A 22,339-nucleotide genomic window follows, 5' to 3' on the forward strand; every position below is an offset into this window, starting at 1 on the left:
GGACATGAGTTGTAGATCAGCGGCCGTGTGGAGCGTGAAGGCGAAGCTGCAGCGGAGAGTCGATGGCTGGTTTAGCGAGCAGTGTGAACCGAGCCAGGCAGCCCGCTGAGCTACGTACCGAGTCTCACAGTCTCTGTCGAAAATGAGCCTTGTTGCTCGTTTAATTTCGTTGCCAAAGGAAAGCTGCAAAAGGAAAGATATTACCTCTGACTATTATCTCTGACTGAGCAGCAGTGGGGACACTGTGGGGCTCGTTTTTAGCACCTGGCTACCTCGCTAGCTCCGTGCTATGACTACACAGCGAGCAGCTCACATTGCTTCAGCCTGGTCAGTAAAGCTAGCTGGTTTTATCTGTTTACCACAAGCATGTAGCTAACACTCTAGTTATAATACTAGAAGCGCTGCATATTTAAAGAAGAACAATTTAGTTTATACAGTCATACTGTAGTTTAGAGGTTCTGTGTCCTAGCTAGCTGTCAGGATAGCTCAGCACCCAGTTGTTCAGCTAGCTTGCTAGTTCTGCTTTAGCATACATCATCATAACCAGTGTGTTTCTGCAAATAAAGTAAAGCCTGGCATTAAGTCTCAGAAGAGTACTGTCCCAACATTGGTACTGAATACGCTGATCTAAAGTCACCTAAATAGCCTGTATAGCTTTATAAATACCTCTTACAAGGTCGCCTTATGTTTACTCTGAGTTGTTCATGTAGATAACATTGTCATTGCTGACCTGTGTGTACATGCATATATGCAACGTAACATTATATATATATTTTTTTCATCTTTCAGACATTTTCAACATGGCCATCGCTCAGTTTCGCCTGTTCAAGATATGCACTTGCATAGCAACCATCCTTTCTTTCTTTAAAAGGTTGATATGCAGGTAAGTTCTGGATGGTTTTTAAGGTGTTTTACAGCATAAAGTGTTTGTAATTATATTCTTTGCTCCTGTTTAGTGAGTGCCTTGATGTGAAAAGTACATCACTATGTTTCAGTCCATATCTCTGTGCTTACAAGCTGTATCAGACAGTCTGTTGGCTTAGACACAGCAGCTGGGTGATTTTTTAAATGTTTCATATTGTTGATATTGTTATGTTTAACAGCATTACATTTTTTTAATATTTATTTAATGTCATTGTAAATAATGCAAGTGGCATTGATTTGGAGACACACAGCTGCACAGCTTTCAGATTGTAACTTAGTCTAACCTAGCCATCAGAATCTAATGTTTAAATGATTTGCCACCTGTCATAGCCACCGATCCACAATTCACTTTAGCAAATGTTAACGGTGTTGGGACAATTGGCCACATTTTACCTGTGCTAGTCACTAACGTTTACCACCATGATTACTGTAGGCACTCCTGACTGAACGCGACTGTGCCTCCATAATCCAATATCTCACAAAGACTCAGTTAAATGTCTGGTAGATAACAATAGCTCAAAGAAATCTAAAAATAAATCTTGCTGCTGTCTTGTTGAATATGTTGCTGTGGCTACACAACTATCAGTCACTGTGCAGTCTGAAATGCCCACACAGTCCTGATCAGGCACAGAATTGTTTTCCTGGAGTTCCTCACTCCATTTGGTTCTTTTTTTTTAAGTTGGACTTTGGTTAGTGATCATAAGGTTACAAATCATTGAGATATTTGTAGTATTTGCCATTGAGTTGACAGCCTCTTTAAACCCAGTGTATCAGAGTACAGAGCCAGTGTGCATCATCAAAGCAATAAGACACGAGAGGCTGTGCTTTACAGTGATTTTAATGATCATGAAGTAATTTAACAAATGTTCCTAAATGATAATACACAATTTTCAAAATTACATTGTTTTTAATAATACTAATATTGCTACCACTAATGATGATGATGATGATGACGATGATAATAACAATAATAATAATAATAATAGAAATAAACAATTATTCCACCAATAATAGCGTGCAGTCGCCTCTTGTTGTATCTTGCAGTCACTTTATGAACTTTTTTGGCTTTTCTTGTAATATGATATAACACTGTTTAATGCAAAACTCTTATTTATGAGTAGTTTTTGCTGACCTAATTACCACTGCAACAACAATGCTAATTTCCATTAGCATTGCTATGCAATTACCTTATTTAGCACAGGTTAACCATGTTGTACATTGTCCCCACATTGGGGCTGAATCTCATATGGCTCCCTCCTCACTATGTAGTGCACTACATAGGAATTAAAATGCAAACAGAACTTAATATACCTAACAAATCATCATTTGGGATTCAGCCATGTGTGGACACGATTTGTCAGAATGCTGTAGAAGTCAGAATTTCATAACTTGCCTAGTGCGCTACATCGGGCTTAGTAATGTTCCGAGTGAAATTCGCCAGAGTTAAGTCATAGATTGAATGAGTGAATAATGTTAAATCTGGCTAAGTGACATTTGTAAACTGAACATGGGCTTCAAGTGACTTGAAAATTCAGAATTACTCAAAAGAACAGGCACTTAAGTGGGCACTAGCTAGGAAAATATTGGTGAACGACAGAAGTGGTAACATTAGCATATCCACTTCATTTACTCCAGTCTGCATGGATCCAGAAAGGCAATACACTGATAATTGTATCATCATATAATTGTTTGGCATCTCTCTGGAGCTGGATAAGATACACTCCCTTTTCATTTGATTCAGTATTATTCACAACAAGCCTGAAAATCAGAAATAAAGTAGCAATGAAACTCTGCCATGAAGTGGGTGATGTGGCAAAAATATCATGATACTTTTCATGACACACGATATGTATCATAATATTTTGATATAGCGCTAATAGTGCTACATTTAAAAATAGCTATCAAAATTCTGGGTACACCAATTTTTATGTACATTTTTAAAGCCTTTACCTTTACCTAAATAGCTTTTTCTTGTCACAAAACTTCCCTAGTGATAACACTAATTTCTGCTGGCATCTTCATGTGATTTATATTGTTTCAAGCTAGCTGTGCTAAAGATAAATTTTCTACACTAGGTTTGATACTACTTATATTGCAGTTTTATTGTTTTATTTTTCAGTAAATTCTTCAGTTCAACACTGAATATTATTAGAGGAGTCTACTGGCCTGTTGTCTATCTGCTTAGTTGATAAGCCTACTTGTGCTAAATTAGTTTAAAAAAAAACAGGTTTTTATGTGGGGTTTGTTGAGTACTGTTTCAGGCTATTTACTTCATATATGCACTGTATATGCCTTGTCCTGTCTACAAGCACAGTAACGCAATACAGAAGTTGTTGTGAAGCGGTCAAATATTTTTACAATAGTTTTGAATGTGGACCGGCCGATCGTGTTTTAGGACCAAACTATCCATTTTATAATGTTAAATTACTCACAGACTCTAAAAAAATCCAAATAATATACTCTTAACATGTTTTTGTTCTGTTGATATTAGACATGTTACATCAGGTTGAGATTGAAGGTATAGAGAACCTACCATGAACTCTCTCATCTTAATAGTTAAATTATGCCAACTTCATCACTTGCATCTCCAAAATGATGAAATAAGTTTGGGATGTGCGACTTCTAAAGTTAGAAATGGTCTGAAACACCAAAATCTAAATAAAATGAAAAATTCAAACAAACATATTTTACAAATTTTGAGACTAATGCGAATTTTGAGACAAATAAATCACAATATGGTGTGGCCTTGACTTGCATTGTAGCCTCACAGGGAAAGTGTCCTGTTGTGGAAACTGAAATTATATATGGAATTAGCTAAAAATGAATAAATCCGGAGTGGGAGACTGAGGACCAGCACAGTTTGATGTGTTCCCTGCTCCTAATACTCCAACTAAAATTGGCAGTTAATTGATGAGTTGAATCAGGCGTGTTGGAGCAGGAGAACTACCACTCCAAACTGTGCAGGACTCTCCAGGACCAGAGTGAATAAATAAATAAGTCATCTTTAATAATAAATAACACATCCTTTAAGCAATTCTTTCTCTTTGTTCTCACCCTTTAATTTCTTTTGCCCTTTTTTTGTTAACAGAACTGGAAGATCACGGAAGCTAAGCGGTGATCAGATCACTCTTCCTACTACTGTTGATTATTCCTCTGTGCCTAAACAGGTTAGTGTATACCCTAATGTCTTATTGTTGTGAAAGAACATTAACTTTTTTAAACAATGAAAACAATCTGCATTTTATTTTTTTTTTCGTATGTTTTCTGAAAATATGTATAGTTTAAGTAGACTTTAGCTTCAGTGCATAACTCTTGTTTAAATGCCATAGATACAGTGAGCATTGGATAGAACAAGAGTTGGAAGTCCTTAGATGTAATTCATGAAACCAAATGCATATTAATATTAAGAAGATTTTGTGTTTTTCATTTAAGCACATTTTTAGCAACATGTAATGGGAAAAGGGCATCAGAGGAGCTAGGACAGACCATTGTAGGATATTTTTCTCCTAAGTAAAAGAATAAAAAGTATCTTAAACCAGAAAAATGCTTTTCTTTCATTTTTGCTTTGGACATGGTGCACTTGTTTAAAAACAAATCGATTATTGCAAGTTATTATAGGTTTACTTTGTTTATGTAATATCTGTGCAATGTTTGTGTTTCTGCTGTAGCCAGAGATTGAAGAATGGAGTTCGTGGGATGAAGAGGCTCCAACAAGTATAAAGATTGAGGGTGGTAATGGAGCTGTTCCTCCACAGCAAAACCAGGAGGAGGAGGAAGAGCCAGACTATTTTAAAGACATGGCTCCTACCATCAGGAAAACACAAAAGGTTGGTTGATATTTGGTTTAAGAATCTGTTTATTTCTACTCCATCCACAAAATGGCTGTGGTAAGCTTATAGGTTTCTACCCCTTTACCCTCTACTAGATTGTCTTGAAGAAGAGGGAGCCTGTGAATTTCTCTGTCCCTGATACTGCTACAGGCTTCTCCAGCAGACTGGCTGCCGCTCAGGACATGTCCTTCATCCAGCCTTCAGTGAGTGCTGTTCTCCTGTTACGTCTGTAGACCACATTCTTCCTTTCACAGTGTCGAAACAGACACACACACTAACACACGTAATGGTAATTTCCATTGATGGGGACATTCTCTGACACACAGTGATAATGCAGCAAACATTTGATCTTAATAGATGTTTTCTGGTCTTGATGCAGATATGTTAGACTAATTACAATTGAAACACAACAAGGATGATAAAGTACAAAAAAAAGAATATTTGCAAGGAGAATTTCCCAATTTTTTGGGAACATGTCCTTACTGTAATTTGCCTAATAGTGTTAAAAGGTCTACTGTACCTGAGGTCCCTACGTGAGGCATAAAGAGGTACACACACCCTATATGTGATATTAGACATACAGTCATATGCAAGTGTTTGAGAACCCTGATGATATTACAAGTGAAAATAAGTTAACACATCCTCTACAGAGAACCTCCGCGCACATTAAAACGCAATTACTGTTTATTTACTGAATTTTACATGTTTGGGGAGGAAAAAAATATTTACGTGTTTATTTACATTTTATATTTCCAGCATGTTAAACCCAGCAGATATAATAGAAATAGAAATGATCCACATAAATTAGCAGGAAAAATGCCATTTTAATTTAGCATAAAAAATGATATTTTTAACTTGTCCTGTAGAGGATGTGTTAACCTACTTACACTTAGAAAATGAACAAAACAGGTAATTTGCCTGATGTTTTTGCACACAACTGCCCCTACAAGAAATGGTTCTCAGTCTGTTCTATTCTATTAAAAACACTTCAACCATGAAGATTAAAAAATCCCCTGTTCTGTTTGGAAAATATTCATTTAAAATATGAATTCTGCCCAATGGCAAATTTAAAAATAATAGCTGGAAGCAGGGGGAAGGAACTAGCCTATTTGTTTTGTGTTTCTTGCATGGTTGATTATCCAAGCTCTGTGAAATGGCCAGTGGAGAGACCATGTTTGCATTTGGATACCCCAAATCACCTCCTATTTAGGAACACTAGTTCCTAAACACTAGTTCTAGTTTGGTGCTTTATTTTGGCTTGTGTCTTTTCTCTGAAATGTTAGTATTTATTCAGTTTGTATTTAGATTTACTCATCTTCAAAAAATATTTTATGTTTTGGCAGTTGAGTTTGACCAAAAGAAATAATGCCAATATTCAGTTTGGGTGTAAACAAAAGTCACTATACGGTGTGTCATATGGTGGTGCAAAAACCACAATACATATTGTATCATTATACTTGCACATTTCAGGTGTGAATTCTTTAGAGCCTATTCATCTGCACATGATTTAAATTGACTTTATTAAGAAATCTGTGTGTGCATGTGGTCTGCAGGCAGAGCTGGGGGACCTGGATAACTGGCAGGAGGACAATAATGCCTGGGAAGATGAGTCTGATGCTGCATGGGAGGCAGAGGAAGTGTTAAGGTATAGTTCTACGGCGGGTAGCCAAATTTTATATAGCTGTTCATTTGAGAAAGGATGTATTTGAGGAAGAAGGAAATCAACAGGCCTAAATACCATTCAGTTTCACACTGTATGTGCAATTAGAAAATTGAACAGAGAAAATATGGGCATCCCTTTGTCCACTAGATGGCAGTATACCGTCAGATTTAAACGACAGTTTTTTTTGTTTTTTTTTTTCGTTTAGTTCTTTTTGATGTGTGGCTGCTCATGGCTGTTTCTATTTTTCATCTTGTCATATTAGAATTCAGTTTTATATGTAGAACACTTGGTCTAAAGACTTGGGTTTTTGGAAAATATGTCACTCTTTGTGTATGTGATGATTACAGACAGCAGAAGATGGCAGAGAGGGAGAAGCGTGCAATGGAACAGCAGAGGAAAAAAATGGAGAAGGAAGCTCAGAGAATGATGAAGAAGGAGCAGAAGATTGCAGTCAAGCTTTCATAACATTTATAAGGAGCGCCGGACACTCAAAAACCCCAACTGATCCTCCGTCAATACCTTTGATCCTTTTTATCCATTGCTTTTTATCCATTGCACATTTCACTTCTGTGACATTTGCCATCAAATTTGGGAGTCTATTGACTGGTCATGAGAATTCTACTGGTTTTCTAACTCTTTCCCTTTTATTGTATTGAATACAATAACACTTTCTTTTTTGTGCATTCAGGAGCATTGGGGAATATAATAGACCTGCAGAAAAACTTGGCAGATTATAGTGTGTCTGTATTTATAAAACTTGAAAGACTGATGGGAATGACATGATCTTCTTGCCTTTGTAATATTTTTTGTCTTTGTTTTTTTCCTCTCACCATTCTTTGTATGATTCTGTGCTTTAAACAGTTAATTACGGAGGAAGCATTTTAAATTGTGGCAGTAATAGTCCAAATAATTGTTGAATTTATGCAACCCCTTTTTCCGCTTGCAGAGCAAATGAATGGTAGTTAGCTTGTCATCACGTCCCCCTATTTTCAGTGGTGAGATAAGCATAACTGTGATTAAGAGTCACTGCAGAATGAGGCCTTATGTAATGGCATGTACTTTCAAAAAAGGGATGGAGTTTGCCTTCCCCAGATCAAGGTCATCTGACAATAAAACAAAATCACATGAAGCCTGAGACTGAAAAGAAGAGCATATATCTCTGTTCATGTAGTAGAAATCGGTTCTTCAGGCTTAGTCTGGCCTGGTGCGTGCCATCTGAAATGAGGCAGTGTGTCTGTTGCGTGATGGAGCGGCCGCTCTTGAAGCGAGTGTTTATTGAGACGTGAGTGTTAAACTGTTGGTCGTCATGGTAACCTTGCAGTTTTAGACTGAAATGGCAACCAAAGCAACTCATGCCATATCCATTTTTAATTGAATAGTGTGTTTCCATTCAGTGTAGTAATAGAAAGCATCAGGTAAATAATCTGTTCATCACCAAGGACATGTAGCACCTCTTAGGTTTTAGGCAGGAATTCTCTTCTTATAAGTCCAGTAACAACTGGAGTCTGTTTTGACAGGATAATGGTTTGTGTTCTCAGACTGACTGACTTGTTGGTTGGTTGTGAATAAGAAGAATGTCATGTGGAAATGTACCTTTATGTCTCTCTCAATTGTTCGGTACTGGTATAAAGCTCAGGGCTGTCCTAAGGTGTTGAGGATGGTGGAGATGGCATCATCTTGTGCTATAATGAGAAGGGAAAGTCAAGCCTTGAGAGACATAGGGCACAGATAAAAATCAACATCCTACCTTTGAGTTTCTTACCTTTAGGTTTTTTTTTCTTCTTCTAGTCAGGGTGCTGTTTCTCCAAAGCTTAATGATCATTAATAATGAGTTTGAGACAGTTCTAAAGTTTTTTCTGAAATCCGTTTGGAAAGGTTTCTGAGATTGGTTTTACCATGTGTGGCAAGACAATGAAGTGCATGATGGTGTCTTTTGTCAAACATTGCTTCTGTTTCTTTGCACACATTCCTCCTTCACCTGTAATAAATGTTTGGAAAGCCATTCTGTGGTTCAGTCTTGGCCTGAAACAGTGATCCTTTCAGACTCTGAGTTGTTCTAATTTCCACTGTTCCCACTTCAGCATGTTTGTCTTGAATCCAGGGCTTGTTAACTAGCTGATGAGTGCAATACGATGCTCTTACTGCTGGTGTAGATCTAAAACACGTGGTCTTAGTGAATCTGTGCAGATGGCATTAGAAGCAGAATTAATTTGCTTTTTAAATTGCTCTGCTGATGAGTTGCCTAGTAATTCCAATATTGGCCCACTCATTAAATCTATATAAATGTATCCTCACAGTCTTCACTAGACTTTAATGTTATGCCTGTTTACCAGATGAGAGATACCCTGCAGAATAACTGAATGTCTGCATTTTCAAAGCTTATTCAAGGTCAGACGTGTTGTTCTGACTGTTGGAATATTCTAGCCCTGTGAATGACGTCGTAATCCCCATCTGTCTCAGCAACGCCCCCGGTCTTCCAGAGCTCGCGCAGCCTGACCCACTTTGATATTAAAGCAGCTTCCTGATTCAAGAGCAGAGGATAACAAGCATGTCTTTGCATAATATGATTTTGGTGCATTTTAGGCATTGTGCCCTTCATTTGAACTAAGAAGAAGAGCTGCAGCTTTGCAGGGAGAGGATTATTGTTAAATCAGCATCATATCATCCTCTCAAGATGGAGGCCACAGTCTATACAGCCAAGTCTGTAGTAACCTAACACCAACATTAGCAGCCGTCAGGGATCCACATCATTGTCTTTCTAGTTTTTGGTTTATAGCTAGATGTGTGAAACCCAGCAAAAGATTTGTCACACAAGCAGCAGCACTCAGTATATTGGATAGAGACACGTAATGATGTGTAGAGATTAAAATTGTGATTTCTGTGTTATACCCAAGCTCTTTGGTTCATACAATCCCAAAAATGATGAGGTAAACACAGTCAACACAATGCTTTATTTATTGGTATCCTTGGACGTATTATCAGTTTCTTTACAGTTAAAACATTTTTGGTATATCCCACATTTTGGAGCATAACATCACTGTTGGGAGAAAACCTTGAATCTCCAGTTTTTCTGACAGTGATGATAAGTAGGCCTGCTGGGACCTTTGGATGAATTGTGGTTTTAACTGGTTTTATGCTTTCAGGTACATTTAAAGGGCTCCTCCAATGATTCTTAACACAGTCTCTCTCTGCTGCAACTGTAGCACACAGGTAAGTGTTATGAACAGTATTTTTTAAACGTTTCCTTGTATCTAGTAAAAGAATGGAAAACCTGATCAATAAAAAGTCAATATGAATTGGAAATTGTAACGCATTTTCCTTTCATACAGTGACATTTTTTAGTGTAATATGGAATCAGGGAGGGTCTCTGAGCCAGCTGAGTGTTCTGCTTAGTGATCGGTGGGAGGGAAGGTGAAATGTTTTTGGTTAATATTTTCTCGGCTTGCTGGTGCACGGTGATGTCAAAACTCAGAAAACATTTTAGAGGTGGGCAGAAGTCATTTCATTTTGATTCAAGATTACAGGGAAACAAAATGTATTTGTATTGTAATTTGCTGTTTTGCAATTGGTTTTGGCATCTGCCATTAGAATAAGTAGCCACAAGCAAAATGAATAATGTCACTGTCCAAAGAAAAACAAGTATCTCCAAATCAGTAACTTTACAGGAGAGAGCAAAACCCTTAACTTTTAATATCAGTTAATATAAAGAGATTTTATTCCAAGTGATTTTAGAGCATTTCAATTGGTCCATTCATCATAAAATGTAGAGGACAGCTGGTGTGTTCAAATGATGCAGAAAAATAAAAATTGACAACAATGGAGATACATGGTTTTATTTGAACAGCGACGATATTCAATCTTTAAAAGGGCTGCATATTTTCTTTTCCAATACCAGGACTTTCTTGATATTTAATGGAAATGGTCATGACATCACTCTGTGGCTCACTCTGTTAGTCTGATTGGACTGATGTCAGATGCAGATCAGCAGTAATTATTGCTCTGGCTTACTTTTTGTACTGTGTCTGGGTTACACAACATTTGAGCCTCGTCTGGCAGACTACACAGTGAATGCATGAAGGAATGATGCAGCATAGAGCTGCGATACCTCAACACAATGGTTGGTTGATGGTATGATTCCATTTAACATTCTTGGAACTACATATTTCAGTGTTCCCTCATTTTAAGTCTCTGATGCTTTCTTACATAAAACTACACATGTGTATGAAAGCTAACGAGTGCTATAAAAAACCACTAATGCAGCTCCACTGTCAGCTCTGCTCATGGGAACTTGCCTTGCACTTTAAAAGCCTTTAAACTTTAAAGGCTTTTGTGTAAGATGCATAATCATGGGGAAAAAGGAAATGAGCAAGAGACTTTAGAAAATACTGCTCCTTTACCTGTGGATCAGACACAGCAGTGCTGCTGGAGTTTTTAAACACCTCAGTGTCACTGCTGGACTGAGAATAGTCCACCAGCCAGAAATATCCAGCCAACAGCATCATGTGGGCAATGTCCTGTGACCAGTGGTGAAGAACTAGAGGATGACAAACACTGTGCAGCAACACATGAGCTATTGTTTCTGAGTTTACATCTATATTTTTTTTAAGTTGACAGTGTTTAAAAACTCCAACAGCACTGCTGTGTCTGATCCACTCACACAGCACAATATCAGCGTTACTGCAGTGCTTAGAATGATCCACCACCCAAACAATACCTGCTCAGTCATGGTCCTGTGGGGCTGACCATTAAAAAGCAGGGTAAAACAGTGGATTACAGACTGTAATTGTAGACCTACAAGGTGCACCAAGGAGGTGGACCTAATGAAGTGGCCAATCGGTGTATACACTGTGCAGTTCAATCTAGATATCAAACCTCATCACTCTGTAGACAAATCACAGACATCCAAAGAGGCTACACTGTGCAGGATGGCTTGCAGTAGAGTAAATACTTGTAATCTGAGATTAATGCTAAACCAGAGATTGTCTCTTCAACTTTGTCTTATGCTCTTTTTCCTTTTTTTCTTTTTGATCAGAAGATATACATTCAGCTGTCTCAGTTCTTAACACCTTAACATACTGACTGTTTTGTAGGTTTTATGCAGCTGTCATTGCATACTGCTGCCATACAGGCATTTTTCTGTTTAATCTGGAGATCAAACTTCCACACTCTGTAAGATTCCCTGTGCTAAACAGCTTTCCAGTACAGTAAGTACTTATAATCTGGGATTAATGCTAAACTGTAGATCGTCTTTTGAACTGTTTTGAGCTCATCTTTTTTTTTTTCTTTTTGGTGGTTTGTCTTGGTCTTGTTGCAGTAGTTAGAAGCTACATTTTGTTATCTGTGTGTTTTCCTTCATTATGCAGTAAGTAAAATAAGCATCAGTGCATTTTTGTTGGGTTTGGCTCTCACGCTAGTCACTTATAAGTGGCACCTCATTTAGCCATGTGCTGTTTACAGATATGTGCAGGTGGCACTTTGATGGGTCTGTGGTGAATCTGGGTTTAGTTTATTTTATCCTCAATCCTCAGCAAAAGTTTAGCCTACTCTATTAAATTTTGTTACTCACATGAATAGTGAGGATAAGTGAACCACTTCCTCTGCCAATTATACATGCTCAGCCATTTTTCACAGATGAAATGGTATAATTTGGATCACTGGCAGTTTGTCCCTACCACTCAAATCTTGCTCTATATTAAAACCATGTCCCATGTTGTTTTCAGGAAACTGCATCAAGTTAGTACAGTTTACCTGCAGTTTGTGTTCTACTCTCTGAAGGGCTGCACAGTTTATACTGTATATGGTGGCTCAATTTCCAGGTTGCCTTGGACAAGCAGAGCCATGGATCAGTCTCATGTGGACAAGGGATACATTTTTAAAATACAAGCCGGTGATTTCAAATCAAAATAACCACCTTGACATGTGAACATTATATACAGCCAATCACTGCTTCTTACTTGCTTACAGAATTCTGTCAAATCATGACAGCAGGGTGTTGTCAGGACAGCTGGGTCTCTGCTTGCAGTCTAGAGAGTGTTCCTGATCAGCTGGTGCTGTTATTGCACATTAGCAGTACTAGATTTAGAAAAATGTCTTTCATAATTCAAATTTTGTCATTTGAACCCATCAGGCCACATTAGTCACTTTTACAGAAATAGCTTTAATAATACATTAAAATACTCTTTTTATAGTGTACCATAGCTGTTGCAAATACTCAGTAACAAAAAAAAGAGGTCCAAACGTGAATAGGGTTACCATGCTTTAATAATAAATATATTAGCACATCTGATACAAACAAATATTGCACATAGCTCAGGCACATTACAAGTGTCAATTGTACTGTAGCATTGACCATCTTTAGGGAGTAGGCAAGTACACAAAGAAACATTTAAAACGTTTTAACTCAGGATAAGATTATCTTCACTGAACACAAATAGTGACTAAGCTTTGGCTGAGGGTTTTCATCCTTTAGGAACAAACAACATAAATGCAAAAAAGAAAAAAACAAAACTCCAATAACTGACAGTCAATTCCATTTCCACTCAATCACTCTGCAAAAAGCAAGAAATGGACTGATAAAGAACAGCACAGTGGAAACATGACCACCTACCCAGATGATCAAGTCATGGCAAGGAGCAGTACAAACTTGTGAGGAAAACAAGACAACAAACAAAAATCCCTTCAAGTTCACCATTCTTGCCTAAAATCATGGCAACTATACACAGTGCAAAGTGGGAGCTGAAAATAATAATAATAAAAAATGTACAAACGTACACAAATGTACAAAAACAAAAAAAACTACTTTAAATTGACATCTAAGTGCTTTTGTTAGCTGTGCAGACAGGTGAAAGACCATTACATGTGTGGCCCATGTGTGACATGGCGGAGAGAGTGCAAACCCATAATGCAACAGCCACGAATCAAAGCTGCAATGTTGTATACTGGTGCCCCACCAACTACACCATGCTGAGAGTATAGCCAGGCCACTGTGGGAAGAACGGGTGCTGCCACAGCAACTAGATCAATCAGGAAGCTGTTGCTCCAGTGACTTTTCCCCACTACAGCCATATTTGCATTGCTGCAAGCATCCTTCACACCAAAGTCTAGCTCCTCCATGAATCCTGGATCCATTTCAGGATCTGAGCCCTGGTTTGAACCACCAGGATCTTGAGAAATCACCAATGTAGTTGGGGCTGGGTCATTGGGTATGTGGTCAGACATCTCCACAAGGTCAGGATCCTGAGCTTGAAGTGGCACCTCATTTTTGATGTGCTCCTCTGCTTGGAGAACGTTCGGTTCCTGTGCTTTGGATAACTTCTGTGGGACGTTGGATGAGGGAGTCATCAGGCCTGAGAACCCAGTGTTCTGGAGCTTAAGCAGCTGCAAAAGGAGAGCCTGGAGATCGGGGGTATGCAAGACTTCATCTGTCTGCACTGCCTTCTCCTCACCAGGATGTTGCTGTTCAGCAGAGACCTCACTGGAGATTTGATCTTTTGTGCTCTTCTCTGTGTCCACTGAGGTACTCTGTAAAGTGGACAGTCCTGGTGGCTGGTTCATGAGCTTGCCGCTGCAGTCCTGGCTGGAATCCACAGCTGTGGACATAAGAACCTTCTCCAGGATGTCCATTTGGTTGGCCATCTCATCATTAACCAGCAGCCCGCTGTCTGCCATCTCCTCCACTGCCTGATCCTGCACCTGCAGTTCCTCCTCCAGCTTCCCTGCAGAAGGTCTTTCTGGAGAGTCACAGATGAAGTCCAGAGTGGGCTCATCATGTAGGTTGGCACCACTTTGAGCAAGCTCCATGCTGTGCAGCAAGGACTCCAGCTTTCTGTTCTGGATGTTAATATCAATAAAATACTTCTGAATGCCCTTATCCTTCTCCATCAGACTGTTCTTCATGGTCTCCACTACTTGCCGGAGCTGTTTGATCTCTTTACGTGCCTCCTTGAGGGCCAGCTGTGCCTCCACACGGTGACACTCCTCCTCAATCCAGTCCTCACGCATCCGGCCCAGCTGGGACTTCAACTCCTGAATCTCAGAATCCCTGGTGGATGGGAAACAATCACTATTATGCTGCTTCATTGCACTATTGAAGTTTTTGAAGGCTGGAGACTGTATGCAAGAGGTGCACGAACAGCACTTACCGGTCATTAACTGTTTGCTCAGAATCCTTAAGCTTGGTCCTCAGGTGCCTGATGGTCACCTCTTTCTGCTGTAGAGGGGTCAGGTATTGCTCTGGGTTGGGGGGCTTGATGCCATGATTGTCCCCGCATGAATGGTAGCGCCCAGAAGTGGTTCTCCTGGAAAGAATTTAACTTCAGTCAAAAGAGTTATTAGAATCTGAAATCCTTATTCCAGTAATGGGAGCAACTGTTTCCATCATTATAGAAATAAAAAGTGAGACAAAATAATTAGATTTTGAATGTACATCTATTCAGCCACTATTTTCCGCACACAAAGGCGGCCAACAATTAGACCCTTTGTGAGTTCGCAGCATGTTTTCATTCATTTGTATGAATACAAAAGGAGAAGGCAGTGGATGAATATGCTTTAAAATGTAGATCAGAGCCTTGGGTAACAGGCAGCCGTGCTTGGATTGGAGCACAATATACTAGCGACCTCCTGATTTTGCTTTGGTTTTGTATTTCTGCCAGAAATAGTGTGGTGTGAATGAGGACGCTGCAGGCACAAGTCAGGCATTACTAAATCAACACATTTCCATGTGTTTCCATCATGCATCCTTGAAATTGCTCTGCTTTTGAGACATTGATGCAGCTTTGGCACAATACAACAATCCTATCCTCCAAAAATATGGCAAAAATGAATCAAAACATGAGAGCCAGCAAAGCTTACCAACATACTGACTGAGTACATGAAATATTAATGCTCCCACACACTGCCACAAGATGGCTTTGAATAAACCCCAGTAGCAAAAGTCAGTAGCCATGTGTGCAAAAGGGTAGAGATTATGATTATAATGCCTGATCCACACACACACACACAAGGCCCTTATTTTACCTGCTGCTGGGGCTAGAGTTGCTGCTGATATTTGATGAAAAGGGGCTTTTAGGGGGCGTCCTGTAAGGGGCATATAGTTCTGCATCGCGATGGGCAGTGGGGCTTCCTGGAGGCTTAAACACAGGCTGGCTCCTGATGTGGGGCACACGACTAGAAAGGAGAGAACATAAGGAAAGTGTCTTTGAATTCCACCAAATTACTAGGTGTAGCCAAGTGTACTTTTAAAAGCATTTACATCTGCAAGACCATCTTCAACCAGTTAGATGCATAGATGATTATATAGTCAAGCTTAATTCTGCTAAATTAATAACTCATTTTAAAAGGGGGTTTATGTTTTCCTGGCTCTCTAAATGTGTATGGTAGTAGCATGTGATTGTGCATGTAAAAACTGGTTGATTTTGGAAACTCTTGGTTTATTGCTCTGAACTTGGACCTAGCAGCCTTACATTTGACCTTTGTGAAGATTTACTTGGAAGAAAATCTCATTAGGTCTCAAAATCTAACATTATTTGTATTATTTTAGTAGCCAAGGCTACTGTACGCTGCTTTACCTGCGTGTGGAGCAGCTCTTCTTGCCTGTGGAGTTGTTGGCTGGAGTATCACGGGTCTTGAAGCTTCCAGTGCTACTGGAGGAGCTAAAGTCAGCCTCACTACCTGCAAGACATGACATGCGGCGTTGTACATGTTTCAGTAAAAGATACAAACACAGACTTACATTTACTGCAGTTTTCTTTTTATTAGACTAGCAACAGTCAGTCAAGAGCCAAGCACATCTAACAGACACTTCACAACCAAAGCACTTCTTCACTAAGCCTAAAACCTGTAGGTAGGCCAGCCTTTGAACTGAGTGCTCTCCAGCCTCCACAGTAGAGGAGGATAGTCCAGCATTTAACTCTTCAGCAGCTGCTGGATCTCTCCCTGTCTTATTTTTATATTTTATCTTCCAAGCCCAAACCTTTCCTTGCTAAAACTCCCCTTTAGATGGTCAACACAGTGGGACACAGCATGCACCACAGAAAAGTAAAATTCAATGATGGTCAAATACTGAAATTTAAACAGCAATATTACCAATAATAAATGTGTTCTGAAAAAGTGATACCAGAGTGAGCTTATTTAAAACCTTAATTTCTCTTAAGCACATGTATGCATACCTGAGAAGCATCTCTTTCCTTTGGACAAAACCATGATAATGTGTACTCTTTGAACTTGTGACAAAAAAAACAAAACAAAACAAACAACTGCTAAACCTAGCAGTTCTCCTGTGTTGTGAAAAAGTTTGACTGTTGGTCAACTCGTTCAACCAATGACATAAGTTAACTACTTCTAATTACTCTGATTGGCCATCTGCAGTCCAACTGGCCCACCAATCAGCAGCCTCTTTGACGGAACACAATCAGGTAGGAAACACCTGTCATTTCATGGCTTGGTGCACTTGTAGATTTTGTCCTGGTGCAAACATAAAAATACTTCACCTTACAGTGGTGACCTTGTAAATAGTATGCAGAGGCATATTAGTTCAAAGCATTACTCAACTCAAAACCACTTTCTGACTTAGACTGTCAACTTGTGGACACATAATGGTCACATAATTCCTGATAAATAAAATTCTTAAACATATTGTGGCAATTTATCTAAGTTATTGCAAAACAAAAGAAGACTTTTAAGGATGCCACAGTCTTATATCTAAAGCTATCGTTTACCCACCTCTGTGCTGTACAGAGGGGCGTTGCTGCTCCCTCTTGTGCTTCTGTGTGGGGGCTCTCCAATCAGCCATCACGTTGACTCGGACTCTCTTGACCGTGGCCTTGCGCTCCCCTGATGGGGGTGACCCCAGAGGGCTGTTATCGGAGCCAGATGGGGTCTTAGCTGGAGAAGCACACTGACTGCTCGGGCATCCAGTGTCATCTGGGAACAGCAGTGAACAACTGCAATTACTGTAGTGAAGGTCAATGCATGATGCCTTTTCAGACACATGCACTACTGTCCTTTTTTTTACTGCAAAAAATAACAAAGGTGGCAGAAATGGTTTTCTGGAGTCATACAATCAAAGAAACACATTTGGTTCCCTATAAAACCTTTCAATCAATATTTTTTTAAATGTTTGTAGAGAACAATAAGCTTCGAGAAGTTTAAAGAATCTTTCATATAATGAAAACATTCCACACCAATGAAAGTATTTTCTTTCCTAGAACTGTTAATTTCATCTAAGAATTCCCTAGAAAGCATTTTTTAACAGTGTTATGTAGATGCACCCCTGCATCTTGAGGATCTAAGCACTGTACCTGATGAGAAGCTGTTGGGACTGATGGTTCTCTTTGAGTTCTCTGTGCTGATGTCACAGTCTTTGCTCTCCTCCTCTGAAAATGGAAGCTCAGAAATGGGCGATCCTTTAGGACGGAAAGGTTGAAGGACGAGGCGGGGAATGCGACTACGAGTGCTTGCCTTCCCTGATGACTTCTTTATCTGTAATGGATGCTAAATCGATTACTGAGAACACTGCAACAGTATTTTTCCCCCTCTCAACTGTCCTGTTGCCATAAAAACTCATCTTGTTTCATTCTACATTGACTGTGCCTATTGCTTGTAATACACATAACAGGTAAGGCACACAACTAGAGAACTAGACAAAAATCGTCTAACAAAAAATGCTAATCATTGTGGACAAAAGCGCACCTCATATTCCTGAAATGGCACCATTCTGCTTCTGTCTTGGTAGATCTGTAAGAGAGAAAAGAAACATTTAGGTGGTGCAGCATCTTGAGATGTGGCCTATCCTCCTCAAACTAGGCAACACTGTATAAAATAGCTATTGTGAGACATGCCTAGATACCACTGTTACTAACTTCACTACATAAATGAGTCCAATGAGTGTGTGCCTAAAGCATGTGTACAGCATTATATATGACTCATAGTTTGACTGTTCCTTGTCATGATTCACAAGCAACCAATGGACTGAAGAGCCTTCACCGGTATGGGCTGTTATCATTAAAACTACTTACTCCTGCTTGATTGTGACCTCAGTCTCATGACCAGCCACTGTGTCATATATAAACCTTCATTGCTTAAGACCACTTGAAAACAGCAGTATGACCTAATTTCTGCTAATCACTGGTGAAATGAAATACTTGTCTAGAGACTCAAAAAATGGTAAAGATGTGCAGTAATGCTGTTCTTCAGCATTGAGTGCTCTCTGCATGTGTACTTGTTGTTTATTTATAAATCAGTGTTTAATAATTTAGCATCCGTAAGAAACCTGACAGTGTCTGATGACATAACTCAGATCCCCAGCTCAAAAGGCTTGTGGTCATCATGATTCTCAGCAGACTCTACAGTGGTTAAAAGGGCTGCTTATGTAAAAGGCAGACGTGCTTACTTCATTGCGAATGACGTAACCAACCCTGCAAGGTCCAGGTTTATCGCATCACTGCGTCTTACGTCTTTTCCTTTTAGAGCCATATGCTCGTTATGAAGTGCATGGAAAGCACAGATTTCCCCACATATCTCTCTCACATACAAACACATATGAGAATATCAGCTTGCTATGGACTTTTAATGAGAAAATGCATGTCCTTGCATTTGATGACGTTTGAATTTTCCACCTTCTCTACCAACTGAAAACCCAAGCTGACTGCATTCTTTAGGACCAAAATGTGTGCAATTTACTATACATGGGGATTCAATAAGCTTTCCCTGTCTCTCTTTAGCACACAAAAACTCTGCTTAGAGAGCTTGCACTGTAATATGTAGTGTGCTGGTCATATACTTAATTTTATCCACTGGCTCTGACTATCACTGTCACGTGGTCCCTGCCTAGGGTGCCGGCTGTCACCTCTACTATTTGCCATTGCAATGGAATCTCTACCAATAGCTCTTATGTCCTTTCTCTTTTTTTTATACGTGAACGTGTTGAACAAAGGTTCATCTTTTATGCAGATGTCTTATTGTTATGCATCTCTGACCCTATATGTAATGGGTCATTTTCTGGCTTTGTGCTTAATTTGTAAAAGAATGAATGCTTTCCCATACATATCTTAGCACTGGAGATCACCAAAAAGATTTTCCATTTTGTGTTGGCTCTTGTGGTTCTAAAAAATTAAAAGTCAATATATCTTGCTCTCTACCCAGAATATTTTCTGCAAACTGTACCTTACTGTACTTTGCAAACTGTACTTTGCATTTTTAACTTTAGAAATGCGAAGTTGAGGCAAAAAAGAGAAAGTGTTCTTAGGGACCCTCATTGGCACCCTTATTTTTAAGGTGCACACATTTATTTGGATTATATTCAGTACACTTTCATTTTCTTATTTGCATTGTTTATGTTAAAGAAACAGTTACAAGTCTTTTCATTTGTTGATGTCTTCCGATCCAACCAAATTCTTTTTCTTCATAATATAAATCCTCTCATCCAGAGAGCTTCAAGATTGTTAGTTGCTCCAGTTTGTGTTGTCCACAGAGCTCAGTGCCCTAGCAACAGACTTAGCAATGAAGAAGAAATGAAATATTGTGAAGAATATGAAAATCCTATAGAGGATCAACAGTTCTTCTAGACCTTTAGGTGTTTACTGGTCATAAAACCTGTATTCCATCCATGTCTTAGTCAAACAGATGAATAAGAATTGTGCCTTCCTTCAGCTTGACAGAGAAGCAGTGACTGGTGTGCTTACCTTAATATTTAATGTCACTGTTTGATAGCTGGAGTCTGTTGTTGACTATTTTTCAATGCCAATGTTGACTATAGTTCAAATGTGTATTCACTCTATGGCTGGAATATGGCTGGAGCTCAACAGCAGTAAGGTCATATTTTCTCTGACTCATGGCTCCTTATGTAATGCATTTGAGCGAGTGAACCACTTTCACTTCAAAGACGGGTTTTCAATGAAGTAGTAATCCATTCTAAATTATGGTTATTGATTTAACCCTAAGAATACCAGAACACAGAAATCACCTGTTGTTGAAATCACAAACATTTCTTTTTACCTCATCACAATGCCTCTGGATAGAGACAGTCATGCAATAAATAAATAAATAAACAAATAAACAAAAGCACATTTCACAGCCTTAATAATGATGATGGTGCTACAAACTGGTACCTTGTTATTGTATTTACTGGAGATTTTTGGAATTGGTAAATGTTTCAAGGACGGTTTTAATATGTTAAATGTGAAAAAATGTTAAATTTTTTCACATTTTAAAAATAAAAATTTGATGTACTATGTAAACATTGTTAAAGATGGGAAAAAGCTGCTAAAACTGTCTGTTTGGATTGTTTTTGTAATGCCACCAAAACCAAATGCACTCCATTTACAATGAACAGCTACTACCTGCTTAGTGAATGAGGCACAATGCAAGGCAATCAGAACAGAGCCTGTTTACATACTTACTCTTAAAGTAACAGTAAGCACAGCAACAAAAACACCCTGTTTCATTCTAATGAAGAGAGATTGGAAAATGGTCATTTAAAACAATAATCATGACTATTTTTGGGACATAAAACGACACAAACAAAAGTGGACCCCAAGGAAAATAATACAGTACATGAAAAAGTAGGATTATAGGCCATTTTGGCAACATAATGGATTATAAAGACTTATTCTTGGGTTTGTTGACTGAGAACGAGTCCCTTCAGCATTTTTAGTCTTTTTTGTCTTCATTTGTGTAAATGACAGGTAAGTCAACAACAGCCAACAGACCAACACAAAGAGAGGCACATGTCCAAATATATAACACACTATTATTATGGTTTTCTTAAAGGGGCTGATACCGTTGTTGACATTCTTGTAGAGATGCTGAGGACATTCAAGCTTGTAATACAGCAGTGTTGACCAATAAGCTTAATTAACCACCATCAGGAGCTGCACTCTCACAGGGTACAGAGCAGAGAGTACAGTACGTGCTGTCCACTGAGCTGGTGCTGAATCTGAATAACTGCGTATCAACCTGCCCCACCTAACATGCTAACAGGCTACTGTTAACCAGCAGCCAACCTACTTTGATCCATACATGCCTACTTTACAGTGAATATCTCAGGACATGCGCACACCACGATGACTGATGAATATGTTTATCATGCATCATATCTAAGTGTTCATGCTGATGGTCAGTCTGCAGCCTCGGAGTTCAAAAACACCGGAGCTTTAAGTGTCAGTCAGACACGCTCTGAGCTCTCATTCTCTCTCCTCGGAGCCAAAACCAGCAGTAAGTGTTGTGACGCAGTAAGTAAAAGCACCTGCCTGAGCTGGGAGAGGTGGATGGGTCTCTGTGGTGAAGATGCGCAGCGCTCCTCAGTCAGATGTCAAATCAGGGGTCTCCAGCTCTTGTTTGTCTGGCCGTTTGTCGTCCTGTCCCTCACGTGCGCTCTCTGGGGCGGTCACTCGTGCTCCTCTTGGTCAGATGGCAGGACGAGACCACACTGGCTCTCACAACAGCGCTGCTCTGGGGCTGATATGACTGATCTACCAAGTATGTTATGTAACGCAACAAGGATTAACTCTTACTGCGCCAGCGGGCTGAGCAGACTCGGTAGTGATGGAGATGGAGAAGCTCAGCTCGGCTGTGTTTACACCTCTTCAAGGTGCTGAAGTTCAGTGGATCAGACCGCAGAGCTTCAGAAGGAGCTTTGGCTACCTTTACTAGAAGGAACCCTTGTTTTAGCATATTATTTGATTATTTTTGTTAGGTGGTCGTGAAGTGCGTAGCAAGCCAATTTTCGTGTTCACGAGTATAAACAGCGATAAACAGTTTCTAACCATTTAAAGATGAAACATATCCAGCTAGAGTGCTTGATCAAATAAAAGGCTATAAAATACCACTAGATGACTGTCTGAGCCTAACTGTGTTGTCTTTGTTGTGAAAGCCCATCTGACAGAGAACCCTCCCCTGGAAAATAAAGACAAATACTGCCCTCTGG

General features: G+C 39.3%; 2 protein-coding genes across 2 annotated transcripts; one reads left to right on the forward strand and one right to left on the reverse strand.

The window, feature by feature from the left end:
* On the forward strand, positions 1 to 8,419 carry ebag9 (estrogen receptor binding site associated antigen 9). Its single transcript, XM_036587781.1, has 7 exons — positions 1 to 327; positions 790 to 883; positions 4,013 to 4,091; positions 4,593 to 4,751; positions 4,850 to 4,957; positions 6,308 to 6,399; positions 6,765 to 8,419. Exons 2-7 carry the CDS (start codon positions 801 to 803, stop codon positions 6,880 to 6,882), a joined length of 639 nt encoding a protein of 212 aa, XP_036443674.1. The 5' UTR covers positions 1 to 327; positions 790 to 800; the 3' UTR covers positions 6,883 to 8,419.
* Positions 8,420 to 12,660: 4,241 nt separating this feature from the next.
* Positions 12,661 to 21,960, reverse strand: sybu (syntabulin (syntaxin-interacting)). Its single transcript, XM_036587792.1, has 8 exons — positions 21,663 to 21,960; positions 18,106 to 18,150; positions 17,715 to 17,895; positions 17,137 to 17,337; positions 15,984 to 16,086; positions 15,433 to 15,582; positions 14,559 to 14,714; positions 12,661 to 14,458 (listed from the first exon to the last, which is right to left on the reverse strand). Exons 2-8 carry the CDS (start codon positions 18,127 to 18,129, stop codon positions 13,270 to 13,272), a joined length of 2,004 nt encoding a protein of 667 aa, XP_036443685.1. The 5' UTR covers positions 18,130 to 18,150; positions 21,663 to 21,960; the 3' UTR covers positions 12,661 to 13,269.
* Positions 21,961 to 22,339: the final 379 nt, after the last annotated feature.

Source organism: Colossoma macropomum, unplaced genomic scaffold (assembly GCF_904425465.1).
Source record: "Colossoma macropomum unplaced genomic scaffold, Colossoma_macropomum, whole genome shotgun sequence".
NCBI classification, from domain to species: domain Eukaryota; kingdom Metazoa; phylum Chordata; class Actinopteri; order Characiformes; family Serrasalmidae; genus Colossoma; species Colossoma macropomum.

What these genes read in the sequence shown, in the direction of transcription:
- ebag9 (XM_036587781.1), top strand. Translation starts at nt 801, where the DNA reads ATGGCCATCGCTCAGTTTCGCCTGTTCAAGATATGCACTTGCATAGCA. An exon ending in TTTAAAAGGTTGATATGCAG is followed by an intron (nt 884 to 4,012) that starts GTAAGTTCTGGA and finishes TTTTGTTAACAG; the next exon opens with AACTGGAAGATCACGGAAGC. An exon ending in CCATCAGGAAAACACAAAAG is followed by an intron (nt 4,752 to 4,849) that starts GTTGGTTGATAT and finishes ACCCTCTACTAG; the next exon opens with ATTGTCTTGAAGAAGAGGGA.
- sybu (XM_036587792.1), bottom strand. Translation starts at nt 18,129, where the DNA reads ATGGTGCCATTTCAGGAATATGAG. An exon ending in CCCCTCTGTACAGCACAGAG is followed by an intron (nt 16,087 to 17,136) that starts GTGGGTAAACGA and finishes CATGTCTTGCAG; the next exon opens with GTAGTGAGGCTGACTTTAGC. An exon ending in GAGCAAACAGTTAATGACCG is followed by an intron (nt 14,459 to 14,558) that starts GTAAGTGCTGTT and finishes CCCATCCACCAG; the next exon opens with GGATTCTGAGATTCAGGAGT.